This window comes from Somniosus microcephalus, chromosome 4, assembly GCF_052327205.1.
Source record: "Somniosus microcephalus isolate GS21.2 chromosome 4, FLI_Smic_1.0, whole genome shotgun sequence".
Lineage (NCBI taxonomy): Eukaryota > Metazoa > Chordata > Chondrichthyes > Squaliformes > Somniosidae > Somniosus > Somniosus microcephalus.
The window spans coordinates 88,037,906-88,062,189 of record NC_140990.1 but is presented as its reverse complement, the minus strand read 5'-3'; the positions used below and the strand labels follow the sequence as shown (position 1 = coordinate 88,062,189).

Here is a 24,284-nt window from a genome sequence, read left to right as displayed (position 1 = left end):
CCGTGTGCCAACTCCTGTAAATACTGGTTGTAAAGTGGCCGGACTCTCAGGTGTCTCCATACCACTGGCTGCTCGTGTGCCAGTGATCTCCCATCAGATTAATCTGCTTCTGCTGTGTGTGTGGTTAACAAAGGCACTGCATGAAAAGTGGGGAACCAGTGAGTGTAGAACTGAACCCAGCCAGAGTCAGCACCTTCAGGGGAGGAGAGGGAGGGGAGCCAGTGAGTGTAGAACTGAACCCAGCCAGAGTCAAAACCTTCAGGGGAGGAGAGGGAGGGGAACCAGTGAGTGTAGAACTGAACCCAGCCAGAGTCAACATCTTCAGGGGAGGAGAGGGAGGGGAACCAGTGATTGTAAAACTGAACCCAGCCAGAATTGTGGAGAAAACTGGGAGTGGAGGAAAAACTGCTTTAAGATGTGCAATGGGTATGGATTTCTGTACCGGGAGGAGGGACAATGTGTGGGACAGGGACTTAGAGCTTTGAGGATCAAGAGAGGAAAGAATGTTGCGCAGAAACTAAAATTGTCTGTTCTGAATTTCTGTCCTGTATTTACAGTGATGAGTTTTGTAAACTCCTTTTACAGGGTATTAGATCAGGAGGATTTATAGATGGGAAACTCAAAGCAAACATCACATCAAGATCTGAATATCATCAGGCTTTGAATGTAGAAGGAGAAATGTTTGCCTGTTCTGTCTGTGGGAAAAGATTTCAAACATCAGTGTGACTGGAAAAGCACCGAGACACACACACCGGAGTGAGAGTGTTCCAGTGCACTGACTGGAAAGAGCTTTAACCAGTTACACAGCCTGAAAAAACATTCCATCATTCACAGTGGGGAGAAACTGTACATGAGTTCAATGTATGATGAGGCATGAACTGATGGTCCAACCTGAAGACACGAGGACACCCGCACCACGGAGAAACCAGGGAAATGTGGGGACTGTGGGAAGGGATTCAGTTACCCATCTGAGCTGGAAATTCATCGACGCAGTCACACTGGGGAGAGGCCGTTCACCTGCACCATGTGTGGGAAGGGATTCCCTCAGTCATCCCACCTGCTGACACACCAGCGAGTTCACACTGGAGAGAGGCCGTTCATCTGCTCTGAGTGTGGGAACGGATTCACTCAGTCATCCAGCCTGCTGACACACCAGCTTGTTCACACTGATAAGAGACTGTACAAATGTTCTGACTGTGAGAAGAGCTTTAAAAGCAAACAGCATCTGCTGAGACACCAGCACACTCACACTGGGGAGAGGCCGTTCACCTGCTCTGTGTGTGGGAAGGGATTCACTCAGTCATCCGACCTGCTGAGACACCAGCGAGTTCACACCGGGGAGAGGCCATTCACCTGCTCTGAGTGTGGGAAGGGATTCACTCGGTCATCCATCCTGCTGACACACCAGCGAGTTCACACCGGGGAGAGGCCATTCACCTGTTCCGTGTGTGGGAAGGGATTCACTCGGTCATCCAACCTGCTGACACACCAGCGAGTTCACAAGTGACTGCAGAGGTTGGATACTGCTGTTTTTGCTGCTGTTAATCAGATCCCGGACTGAACCATGTTCATTCTGACAGTTGGAGTTTGTTTCTGCTGATGCTAGTAACTCCTTTCACTGGGCTGGAGTTTAATATTCGGGATAAATGTCAAACACTCAGTGAATCGAGTATTTGATATCTCTGAGATAAGAGGAGACTAATTGATGTCCTGATAACGACTGCTCCATTTCGGGGCCTTTTCCTTTTTCTCTAAGTCTAGATAATTTCAGTTCTCATACCTTCTGTTATTCTCAATTCCCAGCTCTCCAGACATTCCAGAGTGCGTGTAATAGAAAATGGCTGAACATTTGTCCCAGTGTAACATTTGCTGTTATGAAATCAAAAAGACTTGAATTTCTATCCCGCCTTTCACAGCCTCAGGACGTCCCAAACACTTTACAGACAATGAAATACTTTTGGAGTGTAGTCACTGTTGGAATGTAGGAAATGTGGCTGCCAATCTGCGCACAGCAGGATCCCACAAACAGCGTGACGTATTGAGCAGATAATCTATTATCCTGATGTTGATCAAGGATGGAAGGGGATGTGTAAAGAGATAGTTTGTGTATGGAGATGTGAAACATGGGAATGGTGTCTGTGTGATAGTGACACAGCCTTGTGGTGACAGTCAGCACAATGCACAGATATCTCAGGTTTGAGCAGAGCCAGATCACGAATGCAGTAAACAAGTTTAGTATAACTCCCGCCAGTGTAGCCGCAGCCCTCACCCCAACTCCTCTTTCACCCCTACTCTCCAACCCCCTCACCCCAACTCCTCTTTCACCCCTATTCTCCAAATCCCTCACCACATCTCCTCTTTCACCCCTACTCTCCAAATCCTTCACCCCAACTCCTCTTTCACCCCTACTCTCCAAATCCTTCACCCCAACTCCTCTTTCACCCCTACTCTCCAACCCCCTCACCCCAACTTCTCTTTCACCCCTACTCTCCAATCCCCCTCACCCCATCTCCTCTTTCACTTGTACACTCCAACCCCCTCACCCCAACTCCTCTTTCACTCCTACTCTCCAACCCCCTCACCCCAACTCCTCTTTCACCCCTACTCTCCAAACCCCCCTCACCGCAACTCCGCTTTCATCCCTACTCTCCAAACCCCCTCACCCCAACTCATCTTTCACCCCTACTCTCCAACACCCCTCACCCCAAACTCCTCTTTCATCCCTACTCTCCAAACCCCCTCACCCCAACTCCTCTTTCACCCCTACTCTCCAACCCCCTCACCCCAACTCCTCTTTCACCCCTACTCTCCAACCCCCTCACCCCAACTCCTCTTTCACCCCTACTCTCCAACCCCCCTCACCCCAACTCCTCTTTCACCCCAACTCTCCAACCCCCTCACCCCAACTCCTCTTTCACCCCTACTCTCCAACCCCCTCACCCCAACTCGTATTTCACCCCTACTCTCCAACCCCCTCACCCCAACTCCTCTTTCACCCCAACTCTCCAACCCCCTCACCCCAACTCCTCTTTCACCCCTACTCTCCAACCCCCTCACCCCAACTCCTCTTTCACCCCAACTCTCCAACCCCCTCACCCCAACTCCTCTTTCACCCCTACTCTCCAACCCCCTCACCCCAACTCCTCTTTCACCCCTACTCTCCAACCCCCTCACCCCAACTCCTCTTTCACCCCTACTCTCCAACCCCCTCACCCCAACTCCTCTTTCACCCCAACTCTCCAACCCCCTCACCCCAACTCCTCTTTCACCCCTACTCTCCAACCCCCTCACCCCAACTCCTCTTTCACCCCTACTCTCCAACCCCTCACCCCAACTCCTCTTTCACCCCAACTCTCCAACCCGCTTCACAATGTAAGATTTGCAAAATTTGTGCATCTCCCCGAAGGTTAGTATCGATGAAAGGGACCCTGCATGGACATTTTTGAATTAAAAAGGGTACCCAAGATGGCGTCCATGCCTCGTGGCAGAAAGCCTATGGGTCTCCAAAATGGATTCTGCAGCACAGACAGTTTGGGGGAATCGAAACTAAGGCTGCAGGTTTTCCTGTGAAAAGAACTTTGTGTTTTGGGACCCAGACAAAACTGTGAATTGTGTATTAGGCCGAATTGGAGGCAGGTCTAAATTTAATGAGGCCTACAGTTAAAGCCATCAAACAGTCTGCATACATAATCGGAAACAGATTAAACACATCCATCGAGGCTGGACCAGCCCATCAAGGGCTTTCAGGACAATACGAGTCAATTATCGGGCCGGTAGCTGCAATTACCGGCCATCCAAAAAAACGTCAGTATAAATTGCTACCATTATTTTAACTAGCCCGCCAAAATTAAAACAAAGAACTAACCTGATTTGGCGCGCAGATAAGGGTTTTTCGACGAAGGTATAACTGAAGGCCCTAGGTAGCAATCAGAAGAAGAAGAAGGAACTGCTGCTCTGCTCTCCTCCCGCTCTGCTGCTGTCAGTACTGTCGCTCCCCGGCTCTTCGGCCCCTTGCCCTCGTGGCTGCCGCTCTTCCCCCGTCTCGCGCTTACCCCCTGGCCTTTGTCCGTGCCCTCTCCCACTCTATCTGGACTCGCCCCGACACCGGGTCAGGCGAACACGGGCAATTCAGGCCAGGTGAAGTGGGACGCGACGAGGGGAGGAGGAGGGAAGACCACCCGGGGAAGGCCAACTGAGGCTAGGCTTCGAATCATCGGGCCTTCAGCCTCAGCCAACCTGCGACTATCTTCATGCAAACTCAAGCTGTTGGCGAAGAACCATCCCTGCAAGGTAAAGTACCCAAGCAGAGACTGTAACTTTGGGGTACTCGAACCTCGACAACGCCCTTGCAGCACCCGGAGCCCACGTGACGACGGCAGGCTCCAGAGGGCACCAAGAGTGAACCCCGAACCCAACCGCTGTTTTGAGACTAACAAACCCTTTTGATTGGTGAGCATGAATTCTGACCTCTCATAGCTTAACCTAATTAGGTATAGAGGGTGGGATAAGAATAAGGGGATTGCTAAGGTAGTCATTTTCCCTCGATGTGCCGTGTGTTCCCCATTTCCTGTATAAGTATAGTATTATTATGACTCTCTTGTAATTTTTGCCTATAGAAGTGTACACTAGTAATTTTCCATAAGATTGTATCGAGTTTTCCTCTTCAATAAAATCTTGGTTTTGTTTGCTTCCAACCACCTGTCTACTCAAGTATTCTCTGTATCGCTGCCTGTATCTAAGTCCGGTGTCCAGAACCCAGGGGGCGAGCGATTCGAACTGCTCAAAGAAGGTAGTCAGAGTCAAAGCTGACTGACCCGAACACGCCTGTGCAAAAACCCCCTACAACCCCAACTCCTCTTTCACCCCTACTCTAATAATAATAATAATCAACTTTTATTGTCATTGTTAGTGCACAAGTGCAGTACAACGAAATGTAGGCTTGCGGCTCCCGAGAGTGTACATTTAGATTAAGACATTTAAACATTCAACATTCATTTGGCTTGTAATACATTAACATAAACATAACCATAATAAAGTGCATTGGCAGATGTGCAGGCTTTAGAGTTTATTTGTGGAGTTCAGTAGGATGACAGCCCTGGGAAAGAAGCTGTTCCTAAATCTGGTCGTTCGGGTGCGAATGCATCTGTAGCGTCTCCCAGATGGCAGGAGGGCGAACAGACTGTGGCTGGGGTGGGTAGGGTCTTTGATGATGGTCCGTGACCTCCGTAAACAGCGTTTCTGGTATATGTGCTCTATGGTCGGTAGCCGGGTGCCGGTAATGCGTTGGGCAGTTTTGACTACCCGCTGCAGGGCTTTCCGGACATAATAGCTACAGCTGCCATACCACACTGTGATACAGTTCATCAGGATGCTCTCTATTGTGCAGCGGTAAAAGTTAGAGAGGATCAGGGGTGACAGGTTACATCCCTTCAGCCTCCTTAGGAAATATAGGCGCTGCTGGGCCTTCTTCACCAGAGAGGAGGTATTGAGGGACCAGGAGAGGTCTTCCGTGATGTGGACTCCGAGGAACTTAAAGCTGTCCACCCTTTCCACCACAGCCCCATGGATGTGGATGGGGGTGTGACTTCTGCCTTTAGACTTCCTGAAGTCCACAATGATTTATTTGGTTTTCTTGATGTTAAGGGCCAGGTTGTTATCGGCGCACCACTTCACGAGATGCTGGACCTCCTCCCTGTAGGCTGACTCATCGTTGTTGGTGATCTGGCCTACTACCGTGGTATCATCCGCAAACTTGATGATGGTGTTGGAACCATGAACAGCCACACAGTCGTGGGTGAAGAGGGAGTAGAGGAGGGGGCTCAGCACACATCCTTATGGGGCCCCCGTGTTCAGGGTCGGGGGGGGGGAGGTGTGGTTACCTAATTTGACAGACTGCGGTCTGTTTGTGAGGAAGTCCAGGGTCCAGTTGCAGAGGGAAGTGTTCAGGCCAAGAGTGTGGAGTTTGGTGGCCAACTTGTTGGGGATGATAGTGTTGAATGCTGAGCTGTAGTCTATGAACAGCATTCTGATGTTCACCCGCTCACCCGAACTCCTCTTTCACCCCTACTCTACAACCCCGCTCACCCCAACTCCTCTTTCACCCCTACTCTCCAAACCCCGTCACCCCAACTCCTCATTCACCCCGACTCTCCAACCCTTCACCCCAACTCATCTTTCACCCCTACTCTCCAACCCCCTCACCCCAAATCCTCTTTCACCCCTACTCTCCAACTCTTCCTCACCCCACCTCCTCTTTCACCCCAACTTCTCTTTCACCCCTACTCTCCAACCCCCTCACCACAACTCCTCATGCACCACTACTCTCCAACCCCCCTCACCCCAACTCCTCCTTCACCCTTACTCTCCAAGCCCCCTCTCCACAACTCCTCTTTCACTCCTACTCTCCAACCCCCCTCACCCCAACTCCTCTTTTACCCCAACTCTCCAAACCCCTCACCCCAACTCCTCCTTCACCCCTACTCTCCAAACCCCCCTCACCCCAACTCCTTTTGCACCCCTACTCTCCAACCCCCCTCACCCCAATTCATCTTTCACCCCTAATCTCCAACCCCCTCACCACAACTCCTCTTTCACCCCAACTTTCCAACCCCCTCACCCAAACTCCTCTTTTACCCCTACTCTCCAAACCCCTCACCCCAACTCCTCCTTCAATCCTACTCTCCAACACCCCCTCACCCCAACTCCTCTTTCACCCCCACTCTAGAAATCCCCTCACCCCAACTCCTCTTTCACCCCTACTCTCCAAACCCCCTCACCCCAACTCCACTTTCACCCCAACTCTCCAACCCCCCTCATCCGAACCCCTCTTTCACCCCTACTCTCCAACCCCCTCACCCCAACTCCACTTTCACCCCAACTCTCCAACCCCCCTCATCCGAACCCCTCTTTCACCCCTACTCTCCAACCCCCCTCATCCGAACTCCTCTTTCACCCCTACTCTCCAAACACCCCTCACCCCAACTCCTCTTTCACCCCTACTCTCCAAACCCCCTCACCCCAACTCCTCTTTAACCCCTCCTCTCCAACCCCCTCACCCCAACTCCTTTTTCACCACTACTCTCCAATCCCCCCTCACCCCAACTCCTCTTTCAACACCACTCTCCAACTCCTCTTTCACACCCACTCTCCAACCCCACTTCACCCCAACTCCTCCTTCACCCCTACTCTCCAAACCCCCCTCACCCCAACTCCTCCTTCAACCCTACTCACCATTCCCCCTCACACCAACTCCTTTTTCAACCCTACTCACCAACCCCTCACCCCAACTCCTCTTTCACCCCTACTCTCCAACCCCTCACCCCAACTCCTCTTTCACCCCTACTCTCCAACCCCTCACCCCAACTCCTCTTTCACTCCTACTCTCCAACCCACCATACCCCAACTCCTCTTTCACCCCTACACTCCAACAACCCTCATCCCAACTCCTCTTTCACCCCTGCTCTCCAACCCCCTCACTCCAACTACTCTTTCACCCTACCCCCCAACCCATCTCCTCTTTCACCCCTACTCTCAAAACCCCCTCACCCCAACTCCTCTTTCATCCATTCTCTCCAAACCCCTCAGCCCAAATCCCCTTTCACGCCTATTCCTCTTGCACCCCTACTCTCCAACCCCCCTCACCACAAGTCCTCCTTCACCACTACTCTCGAACCCTTCCTCACCCCAACTCCTCTTTCACCCCAACTTCTCTTTCCCTCCTACTCTCCAAACCCCTCACCCCAATTCATCTTTCATCCCTAATCTCCAACCCCCTCACCACAACTCCTCATGCACACTTACTCTCGAACCCTGCTCTCTGCAACTCTTCTTTCACTCCAACTCTCAAACCCCCCTCACCCCACCTCCGCTTTCACCCCTAATCTCCAACCGCCCTCACCTCAACTCCTCTTTCACCCGCACTCTCCAACCCCTCACCCCAACTCCCCTTTCACCCCAACTCTCCAAACCCCTCACCCCACCTCCACTTTCACCCCTAATCTCCAACGCCCCTCACCCCAACTCCTCTTTCACCCGCACTCTCCAACCCCCCTTCACACCAACTCCTCCTTCACCCCTACTCGCCAACCCCCCTCACCCCAACTCCTCTTTCACCCCTACTCTCCAACCCCCCTCATCCCAACTCCTCCTTCACCACTACTCTCCAAACCCCCCTCATCCCAACTCCTCCTTCACCCCTACTCTCCAAACCCCCTCACCCTAACTCCTCTTTCACCCCTACTCTCCAACCCCCCTCATCCCAACTCCTCCTTCACCCCTACTCTCCAACCCCCCTCATCCCAACTCCTCCTTCACCACTACTCTCCAAACACCCCTCATCCCAACTCCTCTTTCACCCCTACTCTCCAACCCCCCTCATCCCAACTCCTCCTTCACCCCTACTCTCCAACCCCCCTCATCCCAACTCCTCCTTCACCACTACTCTCCAAACACCCCTCATCCCAACTCCTCTTTCACCCCGATTCTCCAACGCCCCTTACCCAACTCCTCTTTCACCCCTACTCTCCAACCCCCTCACCCCAACTCCTCTTTCACCCCTACTCTCCAACCCCCCTCACCCCAACTCCTCTTTCACTCCTACTCTCCAACCCCCTTACCCCAACTCCTCTTTCACCCCTAATCTCCAACCCCCTCACCCCACCTCCGCTTTCACCCCTAATCTCCAACCCCCCTCACCCCAACTCCTCTTTCACCCCTACTCTCCAACCCCCTCACCCCAACTCCTCTTTCACTCCGACTCTCCAACCCCGCTCACCCCAACTCCTCTTTCACCCCTACTCTCCAACCCCCCTCACCCCAACTCCTCTTTCACCCCTACTCTCCAACCCCCCTCACCCCAACTCCTCTTTCACTCCTACTCTCCAACCCCCTTACCCCAACACCTCTTTCACCCCTACTCTCCAACCCCCTCACCCCACCTCCGCTTTCACCCCTAATCTCCAACCCCCCTCACCCCAACTCCTCTTTCACCCCTACTCTCCAACCCCCCTCATCCCAACTCCTCCTTCACCCCCACTCTCCAACCCCCTTCACACCAACTCCTCCTTCACCCCTACTCTCCAACCCCCTCATCCCAACTCCTCCTTCACCCCCACTCTCCAACCCCCCTTCACACCAACTCCTCCTTCACCCCTACTCTCCAACCCCCTCATCCCAACTCCTCTTTCACCCCTACTCTCCAAACCCGTCACGCCAACTCCCCTTTCACCCCAACTCTCCAAACCCCTCACCCCACTTCCACTTTTACCCATAATCTCCAACCCCCCTCACCCGAACTCCTCTTTCACCCGCACTCTCCAAACCCACTTCACACCAACTCCTCCTTCAACCCTACTCTCCAACCCCCCTCATCCCAACTCCTCCTTCACCACTACTCTCCAAACCCCCCTCATCCCAACTCCTCCTTCACCCCTACTCTCCAAACCCCCTCACCCCAACTCCTCTTTCACCCCTACTCTCCAACCCCCCTCATCCCAACTCCTCCTTCACCACTACTCTCCAAACCCCCCTCATCCCAACTCCTCCTTCACCCCTACTCTCCAAACCCCCTCACCCCAACTCCTCTTTCACCCCTACTCTCCAACCCCCCTCATCCCAACTCCTCCTTCACCACTACTCTCCAAACACCCCTCACCCCAACTCCTCTTTCATACCTACACTCCAACCCCCTCACCCCAACTCCTCTTTCACTCCGACTCTCCAACCCCGCTCACCCCAACTCCTCTTTCACTCCTACTCTCCAACCCCCTTACCCCAACTCCTCTTCCACCCCTACTCTCCAAACCCCTCACCCCAACTCCTCTTTCACCGCTACTCTCGCAACCCCTCATCCCAACTCCTCTTTCACCCCAACCCTCCAACCCCCTCACCCCACCTCCGCTTTCACCCCTAATCTCCAACCCCCCTCACCCCAACTCCTCTTTCACCCCTACTCTCCAACCCCCCTCATCCCAACTCCTCCTTCACCCCCACTCTCCAACCCCCCTTCACACCAACTCCTCCTTCACCCCTACTCTCCAACCCCCTCATCCCAACTCCTCCTTCACCCCTACTCTCCAACCCCCCTCACCCCAACTCCTCTTTCACCCCTACTCTCCAACCCCCCTCATCCCAACTCCTCCTTCACCCCTACTCTCCAACCCCCCTCATCCCAACTCCTCCTTCACCACTACTCTCGAAACCCCCCTCATCCCAAATCCTCTTTCACCCCTACTCTCCAAACCCCCTCACCCCAACTCCTCTTTCACCCCTACTCTCCATCCCCTCACCCCAACTCCGCTTTCACCCCTGCTCTCCAACCCCGCTCACTCCATCTCCTCTTTCACCCCTACTTCTCAAACCCCCCTCACCCCAACTCCTCTTTCAACCCTACTCTCCAACCCCCCTCACCCCAACTCCTCTTTCACCCCTACTTCTCAAACCCCCCTCACCCCAACTCCACTTTCACACCTACGCACCAACCCCCCTCACCCCAACTCCAATTTCATCCCTACTCTCGAACCCTCCTCATCCCATCTCCACTTTCACCCCTACTCTCCCACCCCCTCACCCTAACTCCTATTTCACCCCTACTCTCCAACCCCCCTCACCCCATCTCCTCTTTCACGCCCACTCTCCAACCCCCTCACCCCAACTCCTCTTTCACCCCTACTCTCCAAACCCCCTCACCCCAAATCCTCTTTCACCCCTACTCTCCAACTCTTCCTCACCCCACCTCCTCTTTCACCCCAACTTCTCTTTCACCCCTACTCTCCAACCCCCTCACCACAACTCCTCATGCACCACTACTCTCCAACCCCCCTCACCCCAACTCCTCCTTCACCCTTACTCTCCAAGCCCCCTCTCCGCAACTCCTCTTTCACTCCTACTCTCCAACCCCCCTCACCCCAACTCCTCTTTTACCCCAACTCTCCAAACCCCTCACCCCAACTCCTCCTTCACCCCTACTCTCCAAACCCCCCTCACCCCAACTCCTTTTGCACCCCTACTCTCCAACCCCCCTCACCCCAATTCATCTTTCACCCCTAATCTCCAACCCCCTCACCACAACTCCTCTTTCACCCCAACTTTCCAACCCCCTCACCCAAACTCCTCTTTTACCCCTACTCTCCAAACCCCTCACCCCAACTCCTCCTTCAATCCTACTCTCCAACACCCCCTCACCCCAACTCCTCTTTCACCCCCACTCTAGAAATCCCCTCACCCCAACTCCTCTTTCACCCCTACTCTCCAAACCCCCTCACCCCAACTCCACTTTCACCCCAACTCTCCAACCCCCCTCATCCGAACCCCTCTTTCACCCCTACTCTCCAACCCCCTCACCCCAACTCCACTTTCACCCCAACTCTCCAACCCCCCTCATCCGAACCCCTCTTTCACCCCTACTCTCCAACCCCCCTCATCCGAACTCCTCTTTCACCCCTACTCTCCAAACACCCCTCACCCCAACTCCTCTTTCACCCCTACTCTCCAAACCCCCTCACCCCAACTCCTCTTTAACCCCTCCTCTCCAACCCCCTCACCCCAACTCCTTTTTCACCACTACTCTCCAATCCCCCCTCACCCCAACTCCTCTTTCAACACCACTCTCCAACTCCTCTTTCACACCCACTCTCCAACCCCACTTCACCCCAACTCCTCCTTCACCCCTACTCTCCAAACCCCCCTCACCCCAACTCCTCCTTCAACCCTACTCACCATTCCCCCTCACACCAACTCCTTTTTCAACCCTACTCACCAACCCCTCACCCCAACTCCTCTTTCACCCCTACTCTCCAACCCCTCACCCCAACTCCTCTTTCACCCCTACTCTCCAACCCCTCACCCCAACTCCTCTTTCACTCCTACTCTCCAACCCACCATACCCCAACTCCTCTTTCACCCCTACACTCCAACAACCCTCATCCCAACTCCTCTTTCACCCCTGCTCTCCAACCCCCTCACTCCAACTACTCTTTCACCCTACCCCCCAACCCATCTCCTCTTTCACCCCTACTCTCAAAACCCCCTCACCCCAACTCCTCTTTCATCCATTCTCTCCAAACCCCTCAGCCCAAATCCCCTTTCACGCCTATTCCTCTTGCACCCCTACTCTCCAACCCCCCTCACCACAAGTCCTCCTTCACCACTACTCTCGAACCCTTCCTCACCCCAACTCCTCTTTCACCCCAACTTCTCTTTCCCTCCTACTCTCCAAACCCCTCACCCCAATTCATCTTTCATCCCTAATCTCCAACCCCCTCACCACAACTCCTCATGCACACTTACTCTCGAACCCTGCTCTCTGCAACTCTTCTTTCACTCCAACTCTCAAACCCCCCTCACCCCACCTCCGCTTTCACCCCTAATCTCCAACCGCCCTCACCTCAACTCCTCTTTCACCCGCACTCTCCAACCCCTCACCCCAACTCCCCTTTCACCCCAACTCTCCAAACCCCTCACCCCACCTCCACTTTCACCCCTAATCTCCAACGCCCCTCACCCCAACTCCTCTTTCACCCGCACTCTCCAACCCCCCTTCACACCAACTCCTCCTTCACCCCTACTCGCCAACCCCCCTCACCCCAACTCCTCTTTCACCCCTACTCTCCAACCCCCCTCATCCCAACTCCTCCTTCACCACTACTCTCCAAACCCCCCTCATCCCAACTCCTCCTTCACCCCTACTCTCCAAACCCCCTCACCCTAACTCCTCTTTCACCCCTACTCTCCAACCCCCCTCATCCCAACTCCTCCTTCACCCCTACTCTCCAACCCCCCTCATCCCAACTCCTCCTTCACCACTACTCTCCAAACACCCCTCATCCCAACTCCTCTTTCACCCCTACTCTCCAACCCCCCTCATCCCAACTCCTCCTTCACCCCTACTCTCCAACCCCCCTCATCCCAACTCCTCCTTCACCACTACTCTCCAAACACCCCTCATCCCAACTCCTCTTTCACCCCGATTCTCCAACGCCCCTTACCCAACTCCTCTTTCACCCCTACTCTCCAACCCCCTCACCCCAACTCCTCTTTCACCCCTACTCTCCAACCCCCCTCACCCCAACTCCTCTTTCACTCCTACTCTCCAACCCCCTTACCCCAACTCCTCTTTCACCCCTAATCTCCAACCCCCTCACCCCACCTCCGCTTTCACCCCTAATCTCCAACCCCCCTCACCCCAACTCCTCTTTCACCCCTACTCTCCAACCCCCTCACCCCAACTCCTCTTTCACTCCGACTCTCCAACCCCGCTCACCCCAACTCCTCTTTCACCCCTACTCTCCAACCCCCCTCACCCCAACTCCTCTTTCACCCCTACTCTCCAACCCCCCTCACCCCAACTCCTCTTTCACTCCTACTCTCCAACCCCCTTACCCCAACACCTCTTTCACCCCTACTCTCCAACCCCCTCACCCCACCTCCGCTTTCACCCCTAATCTCCAACCCCCCTCACCCCAACTCCTCTTTCACCCCTACTCTCCAACCCCCCTCATCCCAACTCCTCCTTCACCCCCACTCTCCAACCCCCCTTCACACCAACTCCTCCTTCACCCCTACTCTCCAACCCCCTCATCCCAACTCCTCCTTCACCCCCACTCTCCAACCCCCCTTCACACCAACTCCTCCTTCACCCCTACTCTCCAACCCCCTCATCCCAACTCCTCTTTCACCCCTACTCTCCAAACCCGTCACGCCAACTCCCCTTTCACCCCAACTCTCCAAACCCCTCACCCCACTTCCACTTTTACCCATAATCTCCAACCCCCCTCACCCGAACTCCTCTTTCACCCGCACTCTCCAAACCCACTTCACACCAACTCCTCCTTCAACCCTACTCTCCAACCCCCCTCATCCCAACTCCTCCTTCACCACTACTCTCCAAACCCCCCTCATCCCAACTCCTCCTTCACCCCTACTCTCCAAACCCCCTCACCCCAACTCCTCTTTCACCCCTACTCTCCAACCCCCCTCATCCCAACTCCTCCTTCACCACTACTCTCCAAACCCCCCTCATCCCAACTCCTCCTTCACCCCTACTCTCCAAACCCCCTCACCCCAACTCCTCTTTCACCCCTACTCTCCAACCCCCCTCATCCCAACTCCTCCTTCACCACTACTCTCCAAACACCCCTCACCCCAACTCCTCTTTCATACCTACACTCCAACCCCCTCACCCCAACTCCTCTTTCACTCCGACTCTCCAACCCCGCTCACCCCAACTCCTCTTTCACTCCTACTCTCCAACCCCCTTACCCCAACTCCTCTTCCACCCCTACTCTCCAAACCCCTCACCCCAACTCCTCTTTCACCGCTACTCTCGCAACCCCTCATCCCAACTCCTCTTTCACCCCAACCCTCCAACCCCCTCACCCCACCTCCGCTTTCACCCCTAATCTCCAACCCCCCTCACCCCAACTCCTCTTTCACCCCTACTCTCCAACCCCCCTCATCCCAACTCCTCCTTCACCCCCACTCTCCAACCCCCCTTCACACCAACTCCTCCTTCACCCCTACTCTCCAACCCCCTCATCCCAACTCCTCCTTCACCCCTACTCTCCAACCCCCCTCACCCCAACTCCTCTTTCACCCCTACTCTCCAACCCCCCTCATCCCAACTCCTCCTTCACCCCTACTCTCCAACCCCCCTCATCCCAACTCCTCCTTCACCACTACTCTCGAAACCCCCCTCATCCCAAATCCTCTTTCACCCCTACTCTCCAAACCCCCTCACCCCAACTCCTCTTTCACCCCTACTCTCCATCCCCTCACCCCAACTCCGCTTTCACCCCTGCTCTCCAACCCCGCTCACTCCATCTCCTCTTTCACCCCTACTTCTCAAACCCCCCTCACCCCAACTCCTCTTTCAACCCTACTCTCCAACCCCCCTCACCCCAACTCCTCTTTCACCCCTACTTCTCAAACCCCCCTCACCCCAACTCCACTTTCACACCTACGCACCAACCCCCCTCACCCCAACTCCAATTTCATCCCTACTCTCGAACCCTCCTCATCCCATCTCCACTTTCACCCCTACTCTCCCACCCCCTCACCCTAACTCCTATTTCACCCCTACTCTCCAACCCCCCTCACCCCATCTCCTCTTTCACGCCCACTCTCCAACCCCCTCACCCCAACTCCTCTTTCACCCCTACTCTCCAAACCCCCTCACCCCAACTCCTCTTTCACCCCTACACTCCAAACCCTCACCCCAACTCCACTTTCACGCCTACACTCCAAACCCTCACCGCAACTCCTCTTTCACCCCTACTCTCCAGCCCCCTCACAATTCCTCTTTCACCTCTACTCTGCAACCCCCCTCACCCCACCTCCTCTATCACCCCTAGTCCAAACCCCCTCATCCCAACTCCTCTTTCACCCCTACTGTCCCAACCCCCCTCACCCCCCCTCCTCTTTCACCTCTACTGTCCCAACCCCCTCAACCCAACTCCACTTTCACTCCTACACTCCAATCCCTCACCCCAGCTCCTCTTTCACCCCTACTCTCCAGCCCCCTCACAACTCCTCCTTCACCCCGACTGTCCAACCCCCTCACCCCAACTCCTCTTTCACCCCTACTCTCCAAACCCCTCACCCCAACCACTCTTTCAGCCCTACTCTCCAACCCTTCTCACCCCAACTCCTCTTTCACCCCTACTCTCCAACCTCTCACCCCAACTCCTCTTTCACCCCCACTCTCCAAACCCCTCACCCCACCTCCTATTTCACCCATACTCTCCAACCCCCCTCACCCCAACTCCTATTTCACCACTACTCTCCAAATCCTCCTCACCCCAACTCCTCTTTCACCCCTACTCTCCAACCCCCCTCACCCCAGCTCCTCTGTCACCCATACTCTCCAACCCGCTCACACCATACTCCTCTTTCACCCCGACTATCCAACCCCCCTTCAACCCAACTCCTCTTTCACCCCTACTCTCCAAATCCCCCCACCCCAACTCCTTACACCCCTACTCTCCAACCCCCCTCACCCCAACTACTCTTTCACCCCTACTCTCCAACCCTTCCTCACCACAACTCCTCTTTCTCCAGTACTCTCCAACCCTTCCTCACTCTAACTCCTCTTTCACCCCAACTTCTCTTTCACCCCTCACCCCAACTCCTCTTTCACCCCTACTCTCCAACCCCTCACCCCAACTCCTCCTTCTCCCCCACTCTCCAACCCCCCTTCTCCCCAACTCCTCTTTAACACCCACTATCCAACCCCTCTTCACCCCAACTCCTCCTTCACCCCTACTCTCCAAAACCCCTCACCCAACTCCTCCTTCAACCCGACTCACCAAACCCCCTCACCCCAACTCCTTTTTCAACCCTACTCACCAACCCCTCACCCCAACTGCACTTTCACCCCTACTCTCTGTGGTAAACCACTGTATTGTATATTGCCACCTCTGGGTGGCGCTGTGTATGGAGGCATGCCTCAGCTGACTCCACCCACCACTGTGTGGGTTTCGTTCAGACTTGTTCAGTCACTCACGAAGAAGCATGGTCTCTTCTTAGCTAATAAAAGCCTTATTCATCTCTTCTTTCGACTCATCATCTCTTCTTCGACTCATCACCTTTTATGAAGTAATTGATAAGCGTATCAATTTTATTAGCTAAAAGTTAAATGGCGACACCTGAGGAGCAACAACAGCAACGGATACAGCAGACATTGCTGAGAGCCCTCAGACCACCACGCCTGGACCTCGACCCTCAAGATGTGGGTGCATCAGCCAAGTTTGAACACTGGCTGAGCTGCTTTGAATCCTTCCTCGCAATCTCACAGGTTACAGAGGAGGATCACAAACTGAAAATTTTGACCGCCCAGGTGAGCCATCAAGTATATATGCTAATCCGGGACTCTAATACGTACGTGGCGGCCCTCGAGCTACTAAAAGGGCAATATACGCGCCCAGTGAACACAATTTACGCCCGACACCTCTTGGGATCCCGCAGGCAGCAACCGGGAGAATCGGTAGGGGCATTTGCACGGGCGCTACTGGCACTCTGCAGAGACTGCGATTGTAAAGCGGTAACGGCTGTGGAGCACGCGCAGGGACTCGCCTGTGATGCCTTCGTCAGGGGCCTCCAGTCAGACCACACCCGGCAGAGACTGCTAGAAAGCAAGGAACCCGACCTGAAGACGGCCATTGCCCTTGCGCTCTCGTTAGAGGAGGCCCACCGAAACCTCGAGGCATACCCCCGTAACGGCGCCGAGACATGGCAATCGAAACCGTGGGACACGGGACCGCCGCCCCCGGCACCAACCGCTGCAGCGACCCAACCGCGACAGCAGCCTCCGGTAAGAACTGCTTCGATGCCCAGTAACCAGGCCCAAAAATGCTATTTCTGTGGCCAGTTAAAACATCCCAGAGCGCACTGCCCAGCTAAGACAGCTACCTGCTCGGGCTGCGGGAAGAAAGGCCATTACGCTAACGCCTGCAAGGGGAAGCCAGCCAGCAGCGCAGCGTGCGGGCCGTGGGAGCAGCCATCTTATCCGCCATTTTGTGTACCCCCGGCCGCATGGCATCCGCCGCCATCGTATCCAACGCACTCAACCGCCATTTCGTCACCGGAACCGACCACCGTCTCGGCGGATGACTATAGTGACTCACTAAGCCACATACTGGCCTCCGTGACGCTGGATCAAGGCCACCCTCACCATCTATCCAGCTCCATGATGGATATCGCGGTAAACGGCCGCGCCACCAGTTGCCTGATCGACAGCGGGAGCACAGAGAGTTTCGTCCACCCCGACACGGTACGTAGCCACTCCCTCACGATTCTGCCAACGCACCATCGCATTTCTATGGCGTCCAAGTCCCAGTCAATGGACATCAGCGGCTACTGTGTGGTGACCCTGTCAGTAGGGGGCACTGAATATCAAAAATTTAAACTGCTAGTCCTGCCCCGTCTTTGCGCTGCCGTCCTGCTAGGGTTGGATTTTCAGTGCCACCTTAAGAGTGTCACACTAGCATACGGTGGACCCCTCCCCCCACTCACAGTCTGCAACCAACAACTTTTAAATCGCCCGCTGCAAACCACCTGCAGCCTTTCCACATTAAAAGTCCCCCCCCCTCCCCTGTTCGCTAACCTCACCCGCGACTGTAAACCCATCGCTACCAAAAGCAGGCGGTACAGTGCCGGGGACAGAGCTTTTATCAGCTCTGAGGTGGAGCGGCTCTTGAAGGAGGGCATTATCGAAGGTAGCACTAGCCCCTGGCGAGCCCAGGTTGTAGTCGTTAAAACCACTGCAAAACGCCGCATGGTAATCGACTACAGCCAAACCATAAACCGGTACACCCAGCTGGACGCGTACCCCCTCCCTCGCATATCTGATATGGTCAATCAGATTGCGCAATACAAAGTATTCTCCACCATCGACCTTAAGTCAGCGTACCACCAGCTGCCCATCCGCCATGAGGACCGCCAGTATACTGCCTTCGAGGCAAACGGCCGCCTCTACCACTTCCTTAGGGTCCCCTTCGGCGTCACCAACGGGGTTTCGGTCTTCCAAAGGGAGATGGACCGAATGGTTGACCAGAACGCGCTGCGGGCAACCTTCCCCTATTTGGATAACGTCACCATCTGCGGCCACGACCAGCAGGACCACGACGTTAATCTAGCAAATTTCCTCCGTACGGCCCAACGGCTGAACCTAACGTACAATAAGGAAAAATGTATGTTTCACACCAAGCGCCTGGCCATCCTCGGCTGCGTGGTGGAGAACGGAGTCATCGGGCCCGACCCCGACAGAATGCGCCCCCTAATGGAGCTACCCCTTCCCCACTGCCAAAAAGCACTGAAGAGATGCCTGGGGTTTTTCTCCTACGACGCCCAGTGGGTGCCCCTCTATGCAGACAAAGCCAGGCCCCTCATCAAAGCCACCTCCTTCCCCCTGACACCAGAGGCGTGTGCAGCCTTCACTCTTATCAAGAACGATATCGCGAAGGCCGCAATGCACGCGGTGGATGAGTCCATCCCCTTCCAAGTGGAGAGCGATGCCTCCGACTTCGCCCTAGCCGCGACCCTTAACCAGGCGGGCAGACCCGTGGCCTTTTTCTCAAGGACCCTCCAGGGCCCCGAGACGAGACACTCCTCCGTCGAAAAGGAGGCCCAGGCTATTGTAGAAGCGGTGCGTCACTGGAGGCATTACCTGGCCGGGAAACGATTTACCCTGCTCACTGACCAGCGTTCAGTAGCTTTTATGTTTAATAATAAGCAGAGGGGTAAAATCAAGAACGACAAGATCTTGAGGTGGAGAATCGAACTCTCCACCTACAATTATGATATCTTGTATCGGCCAGGGAAACTCAATGAGCCCCCAGATGCCCTATCACGTGGTACATGCGCCAACGCGCAGAGTGATAGGCTGCAGTCCCTCCACAATGACCTCTGCCACCCGGGGGTCACCAGGTTTTTCCATTTTATCAAATCCCGTAACCTGCCCTACTCCATCGAGGAGGTCAGGACCATGACCAAGAGCTGCCAAATCTGCGCCGAGTGCAAACCGCACTTCTATAGGCCGGACAGAGCAAGCCTGATCAAGGCCACCCGCCCCTTCGAACGCCTGAGCGTCGATTTTAAAGGGCCCCTCCCCTCCGCTGACCGCAATGTGTACTTCCTCAACATAGTTGATGAGTACTCCCGTTTCCCCTTTGCCATCCCTTGCCCAGACATGACCAGTACCACGGTCATCAAGTGTCTGAATGACATCTTCGCTCTGTTCGGGTTCCCCAGCTATATACATAGCGACAGGGGCTCATCGTTCATGAGCGACGAACTTCGGCAGTACCTGCTAACAAGAGGTATCGCCACGAGCAGGACCACCAGTTACAACCCCCGGGGGAACGGCCAGGTGGAAAGGGAGAACGCGACGGTTTGGAAGGCAGTCCTCTTAGCACTGAAATCTAAGGGCCTTCCGACCTCCCGCTGGCAGGAGGTCCTCCCTGCAGCGCTTCACTCCATTCGGTCACTGCTTTGTACTGCCACTAATGCGACCCCTCATGAGAAAATGTTCGTTTTCCCCCGGAAGTCTACATCGGGAACCTCGCTACCGGCATGGTTGACTTCTCCTGGGCCCGTCCTACTGCGGAGGCACGTGAGGACGCATAAAACGGACCCCCTGGTCGAGCGGGTGCACCTCCTACACGCCAACCCCCAGTATGCCTGGGTGACATACCCAGACGGGCGGGAGGACACGGTCTCCATACGAGATCTCGCACCCTCGGGTACCCCTGAATTACCACCGTTATCCCCCTTACCACCGTTATCCCCCTTACCACTGTTATCCCCCACCACCCCTCCCAACCCAACCCCTGCAGACGGCATGCCAAAGCCCCAGGAATCTTCGCCAACCACCCAGACACCAGACCCGACGTCGGATGCTGCAACACCACCGCCGCCACCACGACGATCAGGACGTCAGACAAGGCCTCCTGATAGACTTAACTTGTAGTACCCTTCACCCCGCCGGACTTCACATTAAACAAGGGGTGAATGTGGTAAACCACTGTATTGTATATTGCCACCTCTGGGTGGCGCTGTGTATGGAGGCATGCCTCAGCTGACTCCACCCACCACTGTGTGGGTTTCGTTCAGACTTGTTCAGTCACTCACGAAGAAGCATGGTCTCTTCTTAGCTAATAAAAGCCTTATTCATCTCTTCTTTCGACTCATCATCTCTTCTTCGACTCATCACCTTTTATGAAGTGATTGATAAGCGTATCACTCTCCAAACCCCCTCACCCCAACTGCTCTTTCACCCCTACTCTCCAAACCCCCTCACCCCAACTCCTCTTTCACCCCTACTCTCCAACCTCTCACCCCAACTCCTCTTTCACCCCCACTCTCCAACTCGCTCACCCCAACTCCTCTTTGCCCCCTACTCTCCAAAACCCTCACCCCAACTCCACTTTCACTCCTACTCTCCAACCCCCCGTACCCCAACTCCTCTTTCACTCCTACTCTCCAACACCCCTCATCCAAACTCCTCTTTCACCCCTACTCTCCAACCACCCTCACCCCAACTCTTCTTTCACCCCTACACTCCAACCCCTCACCCCAACTCATCTTTCATCCCTACTCTCCAACCCCCCTCACCCCAACTCCTCTTTCAACCCTACTCTCCACAACCCCCTCACCCCAACTCCACTTTCACCCCTACTCTCCAACCCCCCTCACCCCAACTCCTCTTTCAGCGCTACTCTCCAACCCCCCTCACCCCAGCTCCTCTTACATCCCTACTCTCCAACCCTCCTTACCCCAACTCCTCTTTCACCCCTACTTTCCAACCCGTCACCCCAATTCCTCTTTCAACCTTACTCTCCACACACCCCTCACCCCAACTCCACTTTCACCCCTACTCTCCAACCCCCTCTCCCCAACTCCTCTTTCACCCCTACTCTCCATCACCCCTTACCCAACTCCTCTTTCACCCCTACTCTCCATCCCCCCTCACCCCAACTCCTCTTTCACACCTACACTCCAACCCCCTCACCCCAACTCCTCCTTCACCCCTACTCTTCAAACCCCCCTCACCCCAACTCCACTTTCACACCTACGCACCAACCCCCCTCACCCCAACTCCTCTTTCACCCATACACTCCAAACCCTCACCCCAACTCCACTTTCACCCCTACACTCCAAACCCTCACCGCAACTCCTCTTTCACCCCTACTCTACAGCCCCCTCACAATTCCTCTTTCACCCCAACTCTCCAACCCCCTCACCCCACCTCCTCTTTCACCCCTACTCCCCAACCCCCTCACCCCAACTCCTCTTTCACCCCTACTCTCCAACTCCCCTCACCGCAACTTCTCTTTCACCCCTACTCTCCAGCTCCCCTCACCCCACCTCCTCTATCACCCCTACTCTCCAGCCCCCTCACAACTCCTCTTTCACCCCGACTGTCCAAACCCCCTCACCCCAACTCCTCTTTCACCCCTACTCTCCAAACCCCTCACCTCAACCACTCTTTCAGCCCTACTCTCCAACCCTTCTCACCCCACCTCCTATTTCACCCATACTCTCCAACCCCCCTCACCCCAACTCCTATTTCACCACTACTCTCCAACCCCCCTCACCCCAACTCCAATTTCACCACTACTCTCCAAATCCCCCTCACCCCAACTCCTCTTTCACCACTACTCTCCAAATTCTCCTCACCCCAACTCCTCTGTCACCCATACTCTCCAACCCGCTCACCCCAACTCCTCTTTCACCCCTACTCTCCAAATCCCCCCACCCCAACTCCTTATACCCCTACTCTCCAACCCCCCTCACCCCAACTACTCTTTCACCACTACTCTCCAACCCGCTCACCACAACTCCTCTTTCACCCCTACTCTCCAACCCCCCTTCTCCCCAACTCCTCTTTAACCCCCACTATCCAACCCCTCTTCACCCCAACTCCTCCTTCACCCCTACTCTCCAAAACCCCTCACCCCAACTCCTTTTTCAACCCTACTCTCCAAACCCCCTCGCCACAACTCCTCTTTCACCCATACTCTCCAACTCGCTCACCCCAACTCCTCTTTGCCCCCTACTCTCCAAAACGCTCACCCCAACTCCACTTTCACTCCAACTCTCCAACCCCCCACACCCCAACTCCTCTTTCACCCCTACTCTCCAACACCCCTCATCCCAACTCCTCATTCACCCCTGCTCTCCAACCCCCTCACTCCAACTCCTCTTTCACCCCTACTCTCCAACCCCCCGAACCCCAACTCCTCTTTCACCCCTACTCTCCAACCCCCCTCATCCAAACTCCGCTTTCACCCCTACTCTCCAACCACCCTCACCCCAACTCTTCTTTCACCCCTACTATCCAATCCCCATACCCCAACTCCTCTTTCACCCCTATTCTCCAACCCCCCTCACCACAACTCCTCTTTCACCCCTACTCTCCAACCCCCCTCACCCCAACTCCTCTTTCACCCCTACACTCCAACCCCTCACCCCAACTCCTCTTTCATCCCTACTCTCCAACCCCCCTCACCCCAACTCCTCTTTCAACCCTACTCTCCACAGCCCCTCACCCCAACTCCACTTTCATCCCTACTCTCCATCCCCCTCACCCCATCTCCTCTTTCACCCCTACTCTCCCACCCCCCTCACCCCAACTCCTCTTTCACCCCGACTCTCCAACTCGCCTCACCGCAACTCCTCTTTCACACCTACTCTCCATCCCCTCTCCGCAACTCCTCTTTCACCCCTTCTCTCCAACCCCCCTCACCCCAAATGCTCTTTCACCCCTACTCTCCAACCCCCCTCACCCCAACACCTCTCTCACCCCTACTCTCCAGCCCGCTCACCCAGACTCCTCTTTCTCCCCTACTCTCCCACCCCGGTCACCCCAACTCCTCTTTTACCCCTACACTCCAATCCCCCTCACCCCAACTCCTCTTTCACCCCTACTCCACAACGTCCCACACCCAACTCCTCTTTCACCCCTACTTTCCAACCCCTCACCCCAATTCCTCTTTCAACCTTACTCTCCACACCCTCCTCACCCCAACCCCTCTTTCACCCCTATTCTCCAAAACCCCTCTCCCCAACTCCTCTTTCACCCCTACTCTCCAACCTCCTCTCCCCAACTCCTCTTTCACCCCTACTCTCCATCACCCCTTACCCAACTCCTCTTTCACCCCTACTCTCCATCCCCCCTCACCCCAACTCCTCTTTCACACCTACACTCCAACCCCCTCACCCCAACTCCTCCTTCACCCCTACTCTTCAAACCCCCCTCACCCCAACTCCAGTTTCACACCTACTCTCCAACCCCGCTCACCCCCTCTCCTCTTTCATGCCCACTCTCCAACCCCCCTCACCCCAACTCCTCTTTCACCCCTACACTCCTAACCCTCACCCCAACTCCACTTTCACCCCTACTCTCCAACCCCCTCACCCCACCTCCTCTTTCACCCCTAGTCCAAACCCCCTCACCCCAACTCTTCTTTCAACCCTACTCTCCAACCCCCTCACCCCAACTCCTCTTTCACCCCTACTCTCCAAACCCCTCACCCCAACCACTCTTTCAGCCCTACTATCCAACCCTTCTCACCCCAACTCCTCTTTCACCCCTACTCTCCAAACCCCTCACCCCACCTCCTATTTCACCCATACTCTCCAACCCCCTTCACACCAACTCCTATTTCACCACTACTCTCCAAATCCCCCTCACCCCAATTCCACTTTCACCACTACTCTCCAATTCCCCCTCACCCCAACTTCTCTTTCACCCCTACTCTCCAACCCCCCTCACACCAACCACTCTGTCA

At 55.0% G+C, this 24,284-nt stretch overlaps 1 protein-coding gene across 2 annotated transcripts in view; it reads left to right on the top strand.

Moving 5' to 3' along the window:
* Window positions 1–3,310, top strand: part of LOC147119462 (uncharacterized) — a 106,069-nt gene extending 102,759 nt beyond the window's left edge. Inside the window, exon 4 of one of the 2 annotated variants that reach the window (XM_085985024.1) lies at window positions 1,216–3,310. In XM_085985024.1, coding sequence (XP_085841150.1) covers window positions 1,216–1,507 — 292 coding nt within the window. In that variant the 3' untranslated portion in view covers window positions 1,508–3,310. Of the gene's footprint in view, window positions 1–973 lie in introns of both variants that reach the window. The other variant, XM_085985022.1, reaches the window with a different exon arrangement.
* The last annotated feature ends 20,974 nt before the right edge of the window (window positions 3,311–24,284 follow it).